General features: G+C 41.9%; 1 protein-coding gene across 3 annotated transcripts in view; it reads right to left on the minus strand.

The window, feature by feature from the left end:
• Nucleotides 1-366: 366 nt before the first annotated feature.
• The window catches only part of STX1A (syntaxin 1A), a 172115-nt gene continuing 154331 nt past the window's right edge, over nucleotides 367-18150 (minus strand). The window contains exons 6-10 of one of the 3 annotated variants that reach the window (XM_066599731.1): nucleotides 18008-18116; nucleotides 9815-9888; nucleotides 5247-5384; nucleotides 3267-3377; nucleotides 367-1490 (exon numbers count right to left, since the gene is read on the minus strand). In XM_066599731.1, the coding sequence (XP_066455828.1) occupies nucleotides 1413-1490; nucleotides 3267-3377; nucleotides 5247-5384; nucleotides 9815-9888; nucleotides 18008-18116 (510 nt within the window). In that variant the 3' untranslated portion in view covers nucleotides 367-1412. Of the gene's footprint in view, nucleotides 1491-3266; nucleotides 3980-5246; nucleotides 5385-9814; nucleotides 9889-18007; nucleotides 18117-18150 lie in introns of those variants that run through there. The other 2 variants (XR_010792557.1, XM_066599732.1) reach the window with 2 other exon arrangements.

Consider the following 18150-nt stretch of genomic DNA (forward strand, 5'->3'; position numbering starts at 1 on the left):
TGATCGTTCGGTTGAAAAGCAAACGATGGCAGCATTTACACGCAACAATTATTGATCCAAAGACATTGTTTGAGCAAATTTTGAGCGATAATCGTTGCGTGTAAATAGGGCTCCTCACTCACCTTCTAGGTGCTGTACCTAAGGAGAAAATATAGCGTTTCTAACTAACTAAGGTAATACTAGCCGACTTATATATCAGGGAAATATACAGCTTGTAATAAATGGGGGGGGGGGGGGGAATAAACCGGTGTGACCCTTTAAAGTCCCTCTGCTTTTTTTTCAGATCTCTGCAAGGAGTTTCAGTACTTTAGTGAGTTAAATGTCAAGTGAAACAAAAAAATAATGAGGTACGCGGAAAGTTCCCAAACTCACATCATTTATTAAATGCCACGGCAGGGCTGCAGACAAAATACACCAGGAAGATAAAACACCAAATATAAAAACTCTCCTCACAAAGCATGCTGGTGATTAATCCCTTCAGAGCTGGGAAAGTAGAGAGGATTTTCCCAGCCCTAAAAGGGGTTAACTCCCGACTGGTGCAAGCCGTAAGGCACCTCAGGGCTTGGTTTACCATCATCAACTCAACGGATGGTTCTGCCTTGCCCCACTGTGACATCTGCACAGCTTCCAGTACGCAGGAGTCTCCTCACACATCGATTTGTCTGCATATGTGGTTTAGAGAGACGTATACACACACAGGTGGACACCTTGCTCACACAATTACAAAAGGAAATGTATGCACATGATACAAAAAAATGGGAATGTGCCCTTCTCCTGGAGAGGTGTTGATAAAGGGCGAGGATCACACAAAACATATTCCAACCTTAAAATGTTTAACCAAACACTGAACCCCTGTCATGCAAAGGGGAGGCCAACGTGGTCTGTCCCAGCGCGCTATCCCAAGTTATTTTTTTGTTCAGAGGGGGAGGAATGTGGTGGAAAAAAAAAATTTCGGCTATGCTTGGCACTTTGGCCCAACACTGGTGTCTAGTTGGCTGTGGTAGAGACAGATCCTTCTCCAAACCTAAAAGGCATCTGGTGGGCATGGGGACAGAATATAAAGGCAGCAGCACAGGAACTCTAACCCTATATTGATCCCTAAAAGCACCAAGCCGGATCCACCGTTGCTGGAGAATGTTCTTCTTGGAGGGAAGAAGCACGGGCATCGCTTTGCATCCAATTCCAAGTCAGTGGTCTGGCATTGTAAAACCCCTTCCTCCCCCTCCCGCAGCAAACAGTCTCTCCCTGGGTACGTGCGCTGGGTTACACACAGGGTAGTCATGCAGAGGGGCTCTCCTCTTGGGAAGCGTGTTTTCGCCGTCAGTTCCCCACCTTCAGGTGCGGCTTGCACTGATTACCGCATATTTCCTGCTATGTCCAGAACATGCAATTTGTGGCTGCTGTTCTGTTCTCTATCCAAATATTCCTCCAAACGTTGAAGCAATGACAATCCCAAGCACCACACAGCAGATAATGATCATGATCTTCTTCTACAGGAGACAAGATATAAGCAGTCAGTACGTGTTCTTCAACATGTTGTATCCACAGTAGTTCAATGCCACATACGCATTGATAATGTGCTATGAAAATTGACACCAAATGAGTTACCAAAAATTGTTACAAAAAATAAGCAACACCAGCTTTTTTTGGTAAGCCAGCTGAAGATGGTTCAGCACCACCATTCTGACTCATGGGTTACCATAAGAAACTGTAGTGAAGACTCTAGGGTTCTATAGTGGTCTGAGTTCAGTTTACTGGGAAGTCCAGGGAAGCTGGTTTTAGTCATAATATGAATGTGTTACAGCCATGTGGATAAGTCTTATAAGACTATGTAACCTTTGCACTTTTGCATGGCACTGCAGAGTGGAGGACTTAAATCTTAGCAAATTATGTCAGTTGGTAAACTGTCAGTTCCTGCCCTAGCCTACTTTCCTGTTGTGAACGTGCATTCACTGCCTTTCCACTAAGCTATTATAAAGGACTGCATGACAGTGTAAGGGGATGGTGGAGGAGATCAGCAGGACAAAGAGCAGAGAAAACTACTATTACAGAGGACTGTAATTCACTCAAGGTGAATTTTCTGCTCAGCAGTGAGGAGGAACGGACCAGCAGCTACTCAAAAAGAGGAAGAGAGAGAGCGAAAGTTGTGTAGTATTGAGTGGGCATGGTTATGATACACAGCCTCTGGGAGAGGGGAGGGGAGCTAAGCTTGTGTGTTGTCATGAAAGAGATAGATGAGCAGTGCAGGTAAATCTCTGCAGCCAGAAACTTGAATGTAGGAGAGCTTGCAAACCAAGTATGAGGCTAAATGCATGAAAAGGAAAACCCCATGCAAAAAAAAAAAAAAATACAGATAAGTGCATCATTTTTTGCAGGGACTTCATAAAATATGTGTGTATTGACTTTTTATGCACAAAGGTAACCGATAACTCGATAACCGAGTTGCACAAAACGCCAACATTGGATTAAGAAGATCTATCCATAATGCAAAACAAAATGCCTTTCTGGATCACTGATATGATGAATCTATGACATATGTGAACTCAGCCTAACAGAAATCTAGAATATTTTTGAGCTGTCAACTGTCTTCAAGTTCATCTTGGATGGGATGAGGGGATACATTTGTCTCTGTAGAGATATCAGTAGGGTAAATGGTCACTGCACTTTCATGGGTCAACTAGGTAAAACAGACACCCAGATTCGAATAATGACCTTGGGAGGAAACCTATAGTTGGATATAACTCCCATTATCAAGCCAAAACAGGGCTGTAGCTAGTGTGCGGCTAATGGAGCATATGCCCCAGGTGCTAGAGATAAAAGCATGGTCCTAAGAAGTCAATATACCTCTCCAGGGTAGTTAAATATAGGGCTGGGGTAGCAAACAAAATATTTGCTCTAGATCAGAGGTCTCCAACTTTTTGTGCCTTGTGAGCCACATTTATCTTTGATTTGCTGGTTGGGAGCCATGTTTTAATAAAAAAAGAAATGGATGAAAGCCATGCTAAACATAGAGATGCAGAAATCAATTTGTAAATAATTTTTTGGTATAATATCATTCAATTTGTCACTATTTGGGAGTTAAAAGATGTCCAAAATTGTTTTAGTGTGGATGACATATTGTAACCAGTCCATATGGCCATAATTGATGGCTCCTGTGGCGAGCCATAGATCTGGGGGTTGCAAGCCACATGTGAGTCCCGAGCCACTAGTTGGAGGCCAGTGCCTTAGAGGACTCTGTAGATAAGAATGTCAGTATGAGTCCTTACCCTTCTGGCTTTACTCTGGTACTTGACAGCTTTTTTGGTGTCAGACACGGCTCTTTCCACATAATCCACCGAATGCTCCACGTTATACTCTATGCGGTCAATCATCTCTCCCTGATGGTGTGTAGAAAGAAGGGGTAGGGAAAAGGAGAAACAGAGGAGGCCAAAAAGAAGGAGCCAGAGAAGTTCGGAAGACATCAAGAGAGAGAAAGTAACACAGAGAAGTTGGAGAAATACAAAAAAAGCGACGTACAAGATCAGACACATGCAAGTGGCAATAGCCATAGCCGGAGAGGAAGCATGCATTATCAGTTAGTATGGGAGTGAAATTTGCACCGAAGACATGATTTACAGAGAAGAAGACAAGGAACGATCATGGACAAAAGAGAAGATTTAAAGCACAATTCAATAAGAAAAGGAGAGACAAAAAGATCATGCAAACATTGAAAAGATCGAAAGAGACGGATATGACAGACACGATGCAGAAAAGAGGAGAGGAAGTTCAGCATACACGAGGATACATGTCCAAGACAATAGATGACCATAGCAAGAAGATAGAGGAAGTAGAAAGTGATACAGGAAGAGTGAGCAAGGGATAACAGAAGAGGGCCAGAAAAAGAGTTACTTAATAATTTGCTGTTAAATCTTCATCACTTGCATGTTACCTGTTCTTCTGTGGGTGACTCTCAGCCCCACTTGCTCCAATCAGCTTTAACCTGTATTGGGAAACAATACGAGTTAGTACTATACCCTATGTAACAAGATTATGCCAAAGAACAAAACATTGGAGCAGGCAGGTGACATAAGCAGCCAGACATGAAAAGCATGATGAGATCTCCATCTGCAAGAACTATTCTGTACTATATGGGCTTAATACATAATATGGGCTCCCTATTTAAGATCTTGGATATGGCCATGTGCACGATGTCTAAGATGAACCTTTACTTGAATATTAGAAAGTGGAACATTTCATAGTATAGACTTTTGATTAGAATCTCTTTTTGGTCTGACATTATACCTCTTCCTAACACCCTGTCTTGTAAAGCCAATGGGACTCATCTCAGTAGACTAGACTGGATACTACACATATCTGAATTGTACCTTAGGAATAGAGATGAGCGAGTATACTCGCTAAAGGCATTTGCTCGAGCGAGCATTGCCTTTAGTGAGTATCTCCCTTGCTCGAGACAGAAGGTTTGGGTGCCGGCGCGGGGGAGCGGTGAGTAGCGGCAGTCAGCAGGAGGGAGCAGGAGGGAGAGAGGTAGAGAGAGATCTCCCCTCCGTTTTGCCCCGCTCTCCCCCGCAGCTCTGTGCCCGCTACCGGCACCAGAGCCTTCCGTCTCGAACGGGGGAGATACTCGCTAAAGGCAATGCTCGCTCGAGCAATTGCCTTTAGCGAGTATACTCGCTCATCTATACTTAGGAACCATCATCTGACAAAGAACATATTTTTAGCATTTAGTGACAATGTACCTAATGGAATGTAATTAGAAATGTGATTCTACAATTAGGTTTTAACCGAATATCAATCCAAGAATTACACTGAGAAGCCCATTTCTAGACTGTGTATTGAGAGCATGCAAACAATATATATTAGTTAAAAGTTAGTTGAAGGTTTTGTCACAAAGAAAACAGGAAATCTATGTATAAAGCGGAGAGCCACAAAGTCACAAAAGCAACTCTAGCAAAACACAACATGTAAAAAGTTTGCACCTACCAGCTGAGCGCTCATCCCACACGCAGCATGGGAAGTAAAGACAGGAGGGAGGGTGAGAAACCCAATGCCCAAGTGCAAATTGTTGACCAGAGCACCTCCATTGTATGTATATATACCCAATATATGCAATAACAATCCTATATTATATTATAGTAAAGGGAAAAATATGGGGAAGTTTATTAGTATACTACAGTAAAAGTGTCCAGCCATGAGCTGTCCTTCTTGACCATGATAAGGACTAAAAATGGACATGGGATCTTACGTACCTGGCTCTCTACAAGCATTGCCATGTCCATAAACATGTCATGCAGCTCCCGAATGCTATTCTCCAGCTTAATGATTTCACTGTGCCGAGTCTCAATCTCATTCAGAGCTTGCTTAGTAATGTTAGAGTCCATGATGATCTGTAGAGAAAAAAAAAGAAAATATATTACCTTATACTGTATGAACCACAATGCTGCGGCTGGAGTAGGTCTAGAAACAGGTTCACGGACACAAGTATTTGAGGTAGTGTTTTAGAGGGGGTAATCATACAGTGTGGCCAAAGGCATCATTCATTTTCTAGCTTGTTGTAAAAAAAAATATTGTACACATACACCAATCAGCCATACCACTAAAACCACGGACCTAATATTATGTAGCTCCTCTTCATGCCATTAAAACAGAACTGACCCGTTGAGGCATGGACTCTACAACGCCTCTGGAGGTGTCCTGGGGTATCTGGTACCAAGTTGTTAGCAGCAGATCTCTTACGTCCCTTGAGTTGTAAGGTGGGACCTCCATGGATCAGACATGTTTTTCCAGCACATTTCACAAATGTTCAATGAGATTAACATCTGTGGAGTTTGTAGGCCAAAGCACTACCTTGAACTCTTCGTGATGTTCCTCAATCCATACAGCGTCCCGAACACTTACAGGATGCATCATCCTACTGTAAGAGACCACTGCCATTAGGGAAGGCCATGAAGCGATTCTGAGGGCCTGATGAATTTTTGTAGGTTCATTTCTTGGGCTTTAGGCTGAAGGGTGTTTTGGAGTTGCATATACAGCATCTGTAGATAATTTGGGCCCTCAGTCATTTTTGTGGTGCAGTGACATTCATTACTAATGACACATCACCTGGTTGCAGTGACCAGCAGAGTTGACCTCTCTATGGACTACAGAACCATCACAGTCTGGTAATGCTATCGATGTGGATAAGACGTTAGAGTTTCTCAGTGGGACCTCCTGCTAATTTTTGTTTCCCTGGCCTGAAAAAGTTCAGGAATACCACTGTATTAGAGTAGGGAATACAATTTTATTAGAATTTGGTATAGTTTTAATGCATAAACTGCATTTTTGTTTATTCCTAGAATTAAAGGGGTTGTCCCGCGGCAGCAAGTGGGTCTATACACTTCTGTATGGCCATATTAATGCACTTTGTAATGTACATTGTGCATTAATTATGAGCCATACAGAAGTTATCAAAAGTTTTATACTTACCTGCTCCGTTGCTGGCGTCCTCGTCTCCATGGTGCCTACTAATTTTCGGCCTCCGATGGCCAAATTAGCCGCGCTTGCGCAGTCCGGGTCTTCTGCTTTCTTCAATGGAGCCTCTCGTGCAGGATGCCGGCTCTCCGTGTAGCTCCGCCCCGTCACGTGCCGATTCCAGCCAATCAGGAGGCTGGAATCGGCAATGGACCGCACAGAAGAGCTGCGGTCCATGGAGGAAGAACATCCCGGCGGCCATCTTCACCGGTAAGTATAGAAGTCACCGGAGCGCGGGGATTCAGGTAAGCGCTGTGCTGTTTTTTTTTTAAGTCCCTGCATCGGGGTTGTCTCGCGCCGAACGGGGGGGGGGGGGGGGGGGGGGGGGGGGTGTGAAAAAAAAAAAAACCCGTTTCGGCGCGGGACAACCCCTTTAAGATCATTCTGTTACTTAACCCCTTCACATCACACATGTGGCTATATATCATTTTGGTAACTGCAATAGGTTGTTTGTCAAATCTATCAAACTTTTCAGGAGAGACACAACACATTTCCATTTTGCCCCTATCATCTTGATTCGTCCTATAGAAAGAGAGGGAATTTGAGGGTTTCTCATTGGTCTGTTGACATACAACATATTGCAGTTGGTGTAGCTCACTAGATTGGCCACCAGGGTGCAATACACCAAACTTTGATTTTTTTTCCACCCATATACGACTTGTTGCAGTTACCACACCGATCTGCCCTAAGTGCCTATGCCCCGTGTTGTTAAGACGAATATAGATGACCACAGTATATGCTGCATATTGAGCAGGCTTGGGAGTGCAGCTCGCTCCATACATGGTAGGTATTGGCTGTCTTTGACAACTGACATCTGCCTGCAACTGCCTCAATTAGAGATAACACTAACTGTGGTAGTTAACCCTTTAAATGCTGCTGTAAATTCTGACAGTAGTATTTAAATGTCTTAATCAATTAGGATTTAAAAGTGCCAAATGGCCTCCCTATGATGAGATAGCGGGGTGCTATCTGGGTGTCATGACAGCTTGGGGCCTGTGAAAGATCCCCAGGGCTGCCATGATTGTTTGCCTTTTAATAAGATGCATATAACTGGCATTGCCTATTAATAGGATGCCATAGAATACCATTGCATTACACTGTATAAGCCATCAAATGATCACAAGTTCACGTCCCCTATGGGGACTAATAAGAAAAGTAAAGATAAGTAAAACAAATACTTTTTAATTTTTACAAAAAAAAGCATATTAAAAGCTTTAAAAAAAAACACCCTTTTCCCAGTTGCACATAAAAAAAGTGAGAGTTTGTATTGTCACGTCCGTAATTGTCCAATTTATTAAAATATCAAAGGATAGCAACAAAAAGCATTTTTTTAAGGAAAATTTTTTTTTTAAAGCAGTACCGTATAAAAAAAACTATATAAATTTGGTCTCTAACAGAATGAAAATAACATATCATGTCATTTTCACTGCACTGTGAACTTCTTAAAAACAAGCTCCCCCAAAACAGTGCAATTGCATTTTTTTCCCATTTCGCCCCACTTGGAAAATTTTGAAGGTTTTCTGATACATCATACAGTTCATTAAATCATGTAGCTATGTCACTGGAAAAATGTAAAAAGTTATGATTTTTGTAAAAGTTGGAACATCACGGCTGCAGAATGTTACCTAGACGCAGGAGCATCAATGACCTTTGGTCATGAAAAGGTAAAACCTCCTTAACTGTACAGTACAATGATGCGAGGGCAGAGTACATCCTCTCTAGAATATACATTTACATAAAAGATTGAGAGTGCTCCTAACCTAAAACTACAGTGCTACATGAATCTCACACCAAGCCAGCATACATCAGCCTGCACTCCCACACAATCCCACACACAAGTGGTAACATTATATAACTATGTAAACTACTTAACTCCAAGACTTATTCCTAGACATGTTGTAGCAGTATAACATTAATTTAATGTAATGGTTAACTTAAAGGGAAACAGACTGCCGGGCGGGATTTGGTGTAAAACATGAGAGGTTTCTGTCCAGGATCATCTACCATTGGGCGGTATATTAGAATCTTTATGACAAGCTCAATATTGAGTTAGATACCGCTATATACTGTACTGCTCTATCAGATCCAGCAGAGGGTGGATTGGAGACCTGGTTCTGAGACAATAATGGGCCCCTACTTATACAGGGTCACACAGGTAGAATTACATGAAATCTATCAATTACGATATGTCACTTACATAAAATGATAACAAGCGCTATTTTTGAGTAACTGCATGCTCGTCTGAGAAAATTCAGGGGGCCGCAGGGGTGAGCAGAGGGTTGCGGAGGGGAGTGTGGGGGAGGGAGAGAGAGATATCTCTCTCACTCTCCCCCATGCTCCACCCCGGCTCCCCCCACCGCCCCCCCTTCGCGGACCCCCGAATTGTTTTTCGACGAGCATGCAGTTACTCGAAAATAGTGGTGCTCTCTCGAGTAACTGCCCTTACTGAGCATGCTCGCTCATCTCTATTTGCTACGTGAACATAAAATGTTTGGGAAAAGTGTGTAAGGGTTTTACAGAACTGTCCACGGCTTGGTCTTTCACGTTTTGGGGAATTGGCAACAGTCCAACTGGTAAGCACTGGATATGAAGGTAGCTTAGCATCACTTGACTCTCCCTAGCGGCGTTGTTGGCTAAAGCACAACAGCACTGCTAGACTTAACATAGGAAGTTTGACCTGGCCTGACAGGACTCTCAATGTATCAAACTCCAATTTTATGGAAGTGGTGAGGATGTCACAAATCTAATGACACCAAAATCATCCACCAAAAGTCACGCATAGGGGTCAAAGTTGCGGTGCAAGAAAAACCTGTAGGCTTTTTTTATATTCGATTTCTATCTCCAGATATTCCAGGACCAGTGTTAGAATAGCGCCACTTCCTGTCACTATTCTGTTTCCTCTTCCGTAATTGTTCCACCTGCTCAGTTTTGCTTCCCTCTCTGCTCCACTGGGTATGTGGAGGGATCCCTAGTATGGTGAGTGGCTGCTTCTGAAGGCCTTGTATCTTCTCCGATGTCACAGGAGATGCTGAGCAAGTGATCAGAGCGAGACAACCTTACTGCTGAGAAATAAGCCTGAGTAGATGTGACTGCTTTGGAACATTTACTGAGGTGAGTTGGACACAGAAAGGCTCTTCAATAGAAACAGCAGGGGGTACTATTCTAACATAGGAATATCTGGGGTTAGAAACATTAAATAAAATATAAATATTTTTTGCATTCATACTTATAGGCTGGATGTAACTATAGGCAATATTTTATATGGGACAACCCCATTAAAGTACAATTTAAATGAGAGGAAACATACCCCTGATGAGAAGATGGCTGGGTTTCCACTTTCCAACATGTCCTCCAGTTCTTCACTTGTTGTGGTTCTCCCAGCTGAGTACACACAAAAGAAACAACATGTATGTATATTCTACTCACATCCTATATGACTAAATGCTTTTCATGCATAATCAGTCTATCTACAAATCCAACTAATTAATAAATTGCATCACTAATTAATAAATTGCATCACGAGGTGAGCATGTTTCTATAGCGCAAGCGCGGTAACTACACAGTATTGCGGGACTATAGGAGTAAAAGTTGAACCGCCCAATAGACAGCTTATTGGAGTGATCCGGGACGAGCCCCCGGAAGGTAGGCGGGGCTACAGATATATAAGCCCAACAGAAGAGCATTCCTACCATCTATGCTCATTTGTTATCAGACAGCCGACCGGTCTGCATGCTGCTCACCTCTAGCACTAAAACCATCCTGATGATACAATCCAAAGAATGGATTGTTGAAACGCGTTGATGGGGATTAGGGGAACTATGTTAAACATACCCCATGATTAAAAGATCAGTTAGATAGTTAGAGACAAAAAAACAAAGGTCTTACTGACTATCAGAATAGAGGTCTAATTACTGATGGAGAGGTATATTCTCCTGGGCTATAGATCATTTAATGTTATAGCCACTTAGATAATCCAGTGTTCACCACATGGGTTTAAATATATCATGTGGTGTTAAAATAAAGCACACACGCTAGCAACTGGTCATTTAACGTTATGACCGTACATCTGGGTTATTATTCATCTGAGTAACCACACTTGGGAAATTAGGCTTCAGCTGTATTACCATCTTAAGCTGAGGTTACTACAAAGAGGCTCCAACTAGGCATCCTATAGTGAACTTCACATGTACTAATAATAACACTACCCTACTAGTGTGCCTTAAATAAGGAGTATAGACCCCAGGGTGGTAGAATAAAGATATCTGATATGTCTAACTTTGGACTATTGTAAAGAGAGTTCGTATTATGGGCATTTTTTGATATGTGATGCCCCTGTACTGAACTACGATACATCTTGTGCTATAACATTAATCTAGTTGAGAATAGAAAGGGACATATAAACTGTCCGATATAAGATCTCAACTTTTTTATGTTGTCTGTGGATGCGCCATTTTTTAGATATTGTAAATAAAAGTTATATTTTAATTTTATTGGTCCTTTCGGTGAAAAGCAGTTTCATTATGCAAACTAAAACATACGTTAATTGACTGTTACTGAAGTTAGTCGGATTACACACTGAACGATCACTGCATTGGGAGCAGCTGGCTTGTGACATCTTGTGATCTGTAAGGCGGTACCGTGTTATGGCTGTATCATGATCTGCTCTTAGATAACGCGCAGCAGAAGGCAACATTTGGCAGTCATGGGTAAACATGGTGACTTGAGTGACTTTGGCCGCAGACAGATGGTTGAACCCCGAAGGTATGGAGCCAGTATTTCTGAAATAGTCACGCTTGTTGGCTGTTCCCAAACCATGGCGTCAAGAGTGTACCAAGACTAGTTGAACAATAGACAGATATCTGGCAAAGGATCACATAGTGGCAGGCCACATGTGGTTGCTTCTAGAGGTGAGTGTTGGGTGGCACGTTTGGTATGTACAGCAGTACGACAGCAGGGAAGTTAGAGAACTTTCCTCAATGACCATGCAGTGTACCTGATTACACTGCGTCATCACAAATAATGCCTCATATAGGCCCAAAAAAGAAGTCAATGGATTTTGGACATGTGGCAGAAGGTTATCTGGAGTGAAAAATCCCATTTCCTGCTGAACCAAACAGATGTCCAGGTCCGCTCCTGGTATAAATAGGATAACGCAATATCCCATGGGTGCATTATTGGGTTTCAACAGGCTGGTGGTGGCAGGGTCGTGGTCTGGGGAGCATTTTCCTGGTATGGCCTACGATTGTTGGTCATCATGCCACAATCCTTAAATGATGAACGCTACAGGGACTTGTTAGATGACCCTCTGTACCAATATCTTCAAGGAGTCTTCCCCAACAACAGTGCCATTTTTCAATAGAACAACGCCTGTGTCATTGAGCTTGGATCACTAAGGAGGGGTTGGAGGAACACGATGATGAATTTTCCACACTGCCTTAGCCCCCAAACTCACTAGAGTGTAACCCTATTGGACAAGTTTTGGATATGCTGGAAAGAGCTGTGATACCGGCTCCCCCTTTTATCCACAGGATATGCCCCAACTGATGGAGCTGCTGCAGTGGGCATGGATTGAGTTGAGTATGGAAGATGTTTGCCAGCTTGTGAAAAGCCACACTCACCCAAAAAGGTGGACCAACCCCTTACGGAGTAGGTGTTCCTAATGCAGTGATCTGCCACTGGTGTAATGAACTTACAAAATGTAATATAATTAAATATAACTCTAGTAGCAGCATTCTCGGTAGTTGATTATATTTGTCATGTTTATACTGGTATCAGCTAAATATTTGACATCCATTTTGTTAGAAAGTATCAAAATATAAATTAAACAAAAAAATAAAATAAAACAAAATGGAAAATACAGAAATAATTAATTATAATGCAGGCCAAACTTTAATCACGCAAAGTGATCCTGGACCACAGACCACAATGCACAGCCAGATGGATGGCCCAGATTGTGGCATGTGTCATCTGTTACACGTTAGGACATATTCTACTTTCTAAAAAGTCTGCCTGTTCATTGCAAATTTCATAAAATTATTTTTTGAGATATATGTCCATGTGCTAATTAACAAAACTGTGATATTTACATGGAGAGCTCAAGGTACAGTGTTAATAAAAAGGCATATCAGTTCTTCCTGGGTATAATCATGTTGTGTAATTGGTTGCCAGTGTGCGCCCAGCATGGAGGCAAGGCAGGCAAAAGCTATAAGACCCATGATAGGAGAGAGCCCAAAGAAAGCTATAAAGACTTGTTCTATGCACAGCCACTATGGAAAACTCATAAGATAGTAATTCCAAAGTTGCAGGCCCATTTAAACTTTGTTGACTTCGGACATGTCTTCTTGACAAATTGGCACAAATCCTTACATTTTCATTTAGACACAACCTGTTGTAATCTGGAGGACTGCCAAAAGTAGGATATGTTGATTGCTCTTCCTGCTGCCCCAATATTTCCAACGCAGGATCCAAATCGGAGACAACAAGCAAATTTTAGCCTACAGGGTGAAGTACCCATTAGTCTTCTAACTACATTGTTTTTCATGTATTAGCAAATAGGACACTTCTCGCTTCCAATACAAATAATAGGCTAGTCCTGCAAATCACAGAACAACCTCTGGCGGAACTCAAGGGCACATCCAACCCCAAGAGATATTCCTCTACCTCCTCTTCTTCCTGCTCTGAGCAGACTGTCATTATAAATATGAGCTGTGGCAGGGATGCTGTCTTCTCCGTGAAAAAGATCAGATATCTCTTGAGCTGAGTCACATGACCTCCTGGAATCCTATAATGTACTAAACGTCTCATCATCCACAGCTAATTGCGTGGATAGAAGTCATCACAGATACTCCTAGAAATAATTGGAACCTACCAGCTATTTTAGATACAGTTGCAATCAAAATTATTCAATCTCCAATGCAAATTAGGTTCATTTGCCAAATTTACAAACTTTCAGCTGTTTGCAAACAAACAATGAAACAAGAACAATTTAAGTAGCTCAACACAACTAATAGAACAAGTGGTTTCTCCAAATTCAACGCAAATTATCACTTTTAATGACTACTGCAGTCTCGGAATCATTCAACCCCTTCAGGCCTCTTTGACACAAGCGTCACTTCACGGCAAAGTGAGACGCGCAATAAAATCGTGACTCTCTGTAAAGAGAACACACCGGTGATGTCTGTGTGTCCCCAGCTAAAATAATGAAGAACGGGCGCAACACATCGGATTGTATGCTGGATTAATTCTTAATAAAAAGAGAGGAGTCGAGCTTAGAAATACATCTTGTGTCTCTTTAAGAAAAGGGATTGCGCCTACAACCACTTTTTTCCTACATTTCTTTTATGTATTGGATGTCCTCCTGGGAAGGAGTGATGTTTCATGGAACGGCTGCACCCTCTCAGACTCATCAGGAAATGAGCAATCTCACTCCCATATATAGAATAAAGGGTGGAGAAAATAAAAAACAATTCCCAAACCAAAGCATTGGTTTATAGACTCTCAAATTCTCAAGTACATGCTCCGCTCCCTCTTTTTTCCTCTCATCTTTCATTCGCCAGTTTGAAGTTGGCTCTGGTGTCCATTAGGGCAGTCATCTGAGCTGCTTCTTGTGTTTTTTTTGCTATTGATCCTTTCTTTAAGAGGATTTATCATGGCTGGATCATGGATGCTGGGATGGACCAGGCAATGCTGGAAGCCACTCTGAGGGAGTTTCCGTATGGAGGGTTGGTCTTTGACCCTTTGGGAAAGGGTTAATCTGATCGAAACAAACCTGCTCTTTTGTCCATCTACCTGGGTAGCGTATGCATTTTGCCAGTACCTTTCTGGACTTAGGTCTACAACCTGTTCTTCCTAATCTTGTGGGCTAATAGGTTGAACCTAATTAGGAGAGATATCATGTACCGCATAAGCAGACTTGGGGGTTATTTATGGTCTACCCCATTGTGTTTCTTGAAAACACCTTTATTAAGATCAACATAGGCAACCTTTGGCAAGAGAGGGCTCTTCCATGAGTATTTGTCTATCAGGATGGCTTTGGCCTTTCTTCCAGGAATGGGAGACAGGAAGCCAAGTGAAGGATCTTCCCAAACTGAACTGTGGTTCTAAAGATGATATGTCACTCAGGTCTGGGCATGTGAGAGATCAGGACTCTGTCGGGAAGCTCCTTGAAAAGAGGGTCTTGGTGACCAATTTCCAGAAGCCCCTGGCGCTTAACAACTGTCCAAGTCAGAACCTGGTGGTAGGGTTGTTTATTGAATTCTGACAGGATCCCCTTGAAGTTTTGGGACTTGTCTGGGCACACTTTCTATGGGTGACTGTATGGAAGGGCTAACTTGAAGTACAGCTGCTCTAGGGATAAGGGTTTACCTGTGTAGAGTGCAGGGATATGCTGGAAAGCATGGAGCATTTCCTGCTTTAGGGTCCCTTTAGTACAGAGGTGTACAATCAGGTAGGAGACTCCAATGGTTAGCCTATTTCTTATGCAGAATGGGCCTATGGGGCATTAGAGACTTTGGTGGTAGGACCGGTGCATTATATTCCTAGTCTGCCTAGTGGTCAGGTTTCATGTGTGGAATGCAGTGTTTAGTTTTGGCAGAGCAGAAAATCCTTCCTGTGGATGAAGTAAATACAAACATCTTGGGGGACCTGGTGAAGGTGCGTGCTCTGGATAATACAAGGTTGGCCACAGATAACGCCTCTCTCCTACGCAGAAGGTTTGTCTTTCGCTAGGGATAGTTTCTTCTAATGTTAACTCTTCTGGAGTCGGATAGTTTTTCTGAGGGTCAATTTGAAGGAAAAAATAGGGAAATTTTAGGGACAGATAAGTCTAGAAATAGGATGCTTTAATTGTCGGTACCCGGCTTGGCACATTCACTCCTTGTGGATGGCTGTGTGTGACACTGGTAGTTTTTTATTTTAGGTCAAGAGATGAAAAAGTATGACTGCAAGTAACTGAATTATGTTTTTCGAGTAATACATGTATGGCATGCCATTTTGTTTTAGTAATTTTGCAGAAATTGTAAGAGTTGTGTAAGTTGTTGCATTACAGGTGGGTATATGTATATATTATATATACACACTGTTAGGGGTTGTAGGGGAGGGGGAAACACTGGGCATGGACTGTTGGGGCGGGTGTAGCCCTCAGACTGCAGTGAGCTGGGTGTTTGTATACTGTAGGATTTACTTTCATTTTTTATGTTAGGTTTTGTGTGCATAATAAAACAATTAAAAAAGGTAATGAAGTATTGGTAATGCTCTTATTAAGTCTGTATTATCTGATTTATCATTTCTAGTTAAGATGGTTAGAGTTTTTTTCTGCTTATTTTCTTTAATTTGGAAACATTTGGACCCAAAACATAGGTCTAAAAAACTTTGGGTCTGCAACTGGATCCTTGAGCCATATTAATATTACTACTTATGTTGGCTATATTTTTTTAGGTTAATAGGATAAAAGTAGGCTAATGTCTAATTTTTCATGTTTATGTGTTTTCTTAGTTTACTTCCGTTACAGGGATAAGGGTTGTGATTGGTTGTGGTGTTATGATGAGTGTAGTGCAAGTGTAGATAATGCACTGGACCATATAGACCTTTGATTTTCTTTATTAAGGTTTTAAGCCTCATGCCCACGGCCATGACGGACTCCGCCAGCGGAATATCGCAGCGGAGTCCGCCATGGCGCCCCCCCCCAAACCCCCATATTCACCATTCCGGATCTGCTGTACGCGTCCCACTCTGGCAGTGCGGGATGACGCGGTCGGCGGTGTGTGGGGACTCGTATTCACGCGCTACTTCCACTGTGCTACAGCAGAAGCGTAGCTTGACGGCCAGTTTCCTTGACTACAATGGAAGCTGGCTGCGCGTATTCCCGCGGCAAATAGAGCATGGTGCATTTTCTTTCACGCTGCGGAATTCCACGGTAGACATTGAGCTATTAGGTTGAATAGAACCAAATAGCTGTGGGACAACGGTGCGGATTTCCACCGCGTAATACGTGGCAGAAATCCGGCCGTGGGCATTAGCTCTTAGTTGGCTGAGAGTCTGATGTTTCAATTTAGCATTGTTTAGAAAAACTAATAATTTGGTGTTTGCTTTTCCTCTTTTTTGTGTTATACATTATGTGAGTTATGTTTCTGTTCCTGTTTTTGTTACTGTTATGTTTTTCAATTTTATAATAAAAAAAGATCTCCAGAATCTTCCAGGACATCTTCTGAAACCAAGATTTTGAGATTTGTTTGTGATCATTGTCCTGTTAGAAGGTCCAATGATGGCCAAGATTCAGCTTTCCCACAGAAGGCATGAGAGACTCTCCTAGGATTTCCTAATACATGACTGAATACTTCTTGCCCTCCACGCACAGCAGGTTTCCAGTCCCAGAGAGCCATCAAACCACCAGGATGCTTCACTATCAGCAGGAAATGCTTTACAATGTAGGCTTCATTCTTCCTCCTCCAGATATACCACCCAAAAAGTTCCAGTTTTGTTTCATCGCTCCACAGAACAGAATCACAAAACTTCTGTGGCTTATTTACATTGTTTTGAGCATATTGGAGCTGACTTTTCTGGTGCTTTTGGGTCAGTAGAGGTACATGTTTTGAAACTCATGCATGACGGCCATCAGCATTTAGTGTTTGCCTTATGGTGCATACAGGAACATCAGTGCCTGCTGCCACCAAATCTGTCTGCAGGTTTTTGAACTTGCAAATTATATTATCAAATGTATCTCTAGGAACATTCAGTGCCTTTGCTATCTTTTTGCATCCTCTCCCTTGTTGTACAAGGCAAAGGCAATGACCTTCTCTTAACTTCTTGGACCATTCTTTTGACATATTTATAACATGTACTTAAACGTCACAGTCAACAAAGCCCTAACCAGTCCAAGTATTTGATATGTTTTATCTCAAGCACACCTGTTGTAGCTAATGAAGCCCTTAATTGCATCAGGTGTCCTTGAGGCAATACCTGATTTGCAAATATGTGTTTTTATGAGGGATAGTTGGATAATTGAACAATCCTGAGACTGCATTAGCAATTAAAATTTGTGTTGAATTTGGAGAAAGTACTTGTTATATTAGTAGTGTTGAGCTATTTAAATCATTCTTGTTGTTTTTTTGTTTTTGCGAACTGTTGAAAGTTTGTAAATTTGCCAAATAAACCTAATTTACACTGGGGATTGAATAACTTTGGCTACAACTGTATATCCACTCTCTTGTAAAAACAAGAGGATCCAAAATCCTTTTCTCTGTGTGCTGAGAATAGACTATTAGCATGTACTGCTCACTGACATGAGACTTTGCCATATCGGGAGATTACATTTACCAATAAATACCAATCTTATCAATCAACATACTACGAACAATTGGATTTATCTGCAAAATTCACATATACATGGCTAGAGCATTCCAATATTTTACATGCATATTTACAGCTTGACAGAATCTAATCCTCTATTCTATGAATTCCAAGTATTTTTCATTCTAGACAGGTAAAAGCACCAATAACTTACTGATTTCAAGCTGTCTCTGGATACGACCTTTGCAGCGTTCACGGTAATCAGACTGAGTAGCATTGTATTCAGACATCACCTCTACAAACTTGCGAGACAATGTTGAGTGCTAGGAAAAAAAATTAGAGTTAAAAAAAAAAAAT

The sequence above is a fragment of the Eleutherodactylus coqui genome, chromosome 4, assembly GCF_035609145.1.
Source record: "Eleutherodactylus coqui strain aEleCoq1 chromosome 4, aEleCoq1.hap1, whole genome shotgun sequence".
Taxonomy (NCBI): domain Eukaryota; kingdom Metazoa; phylum Chordata; class Amphibia; order Anura; family Eleutherodactylidae; genus Eleutherodactylus; species Eleutherodactylus coqui.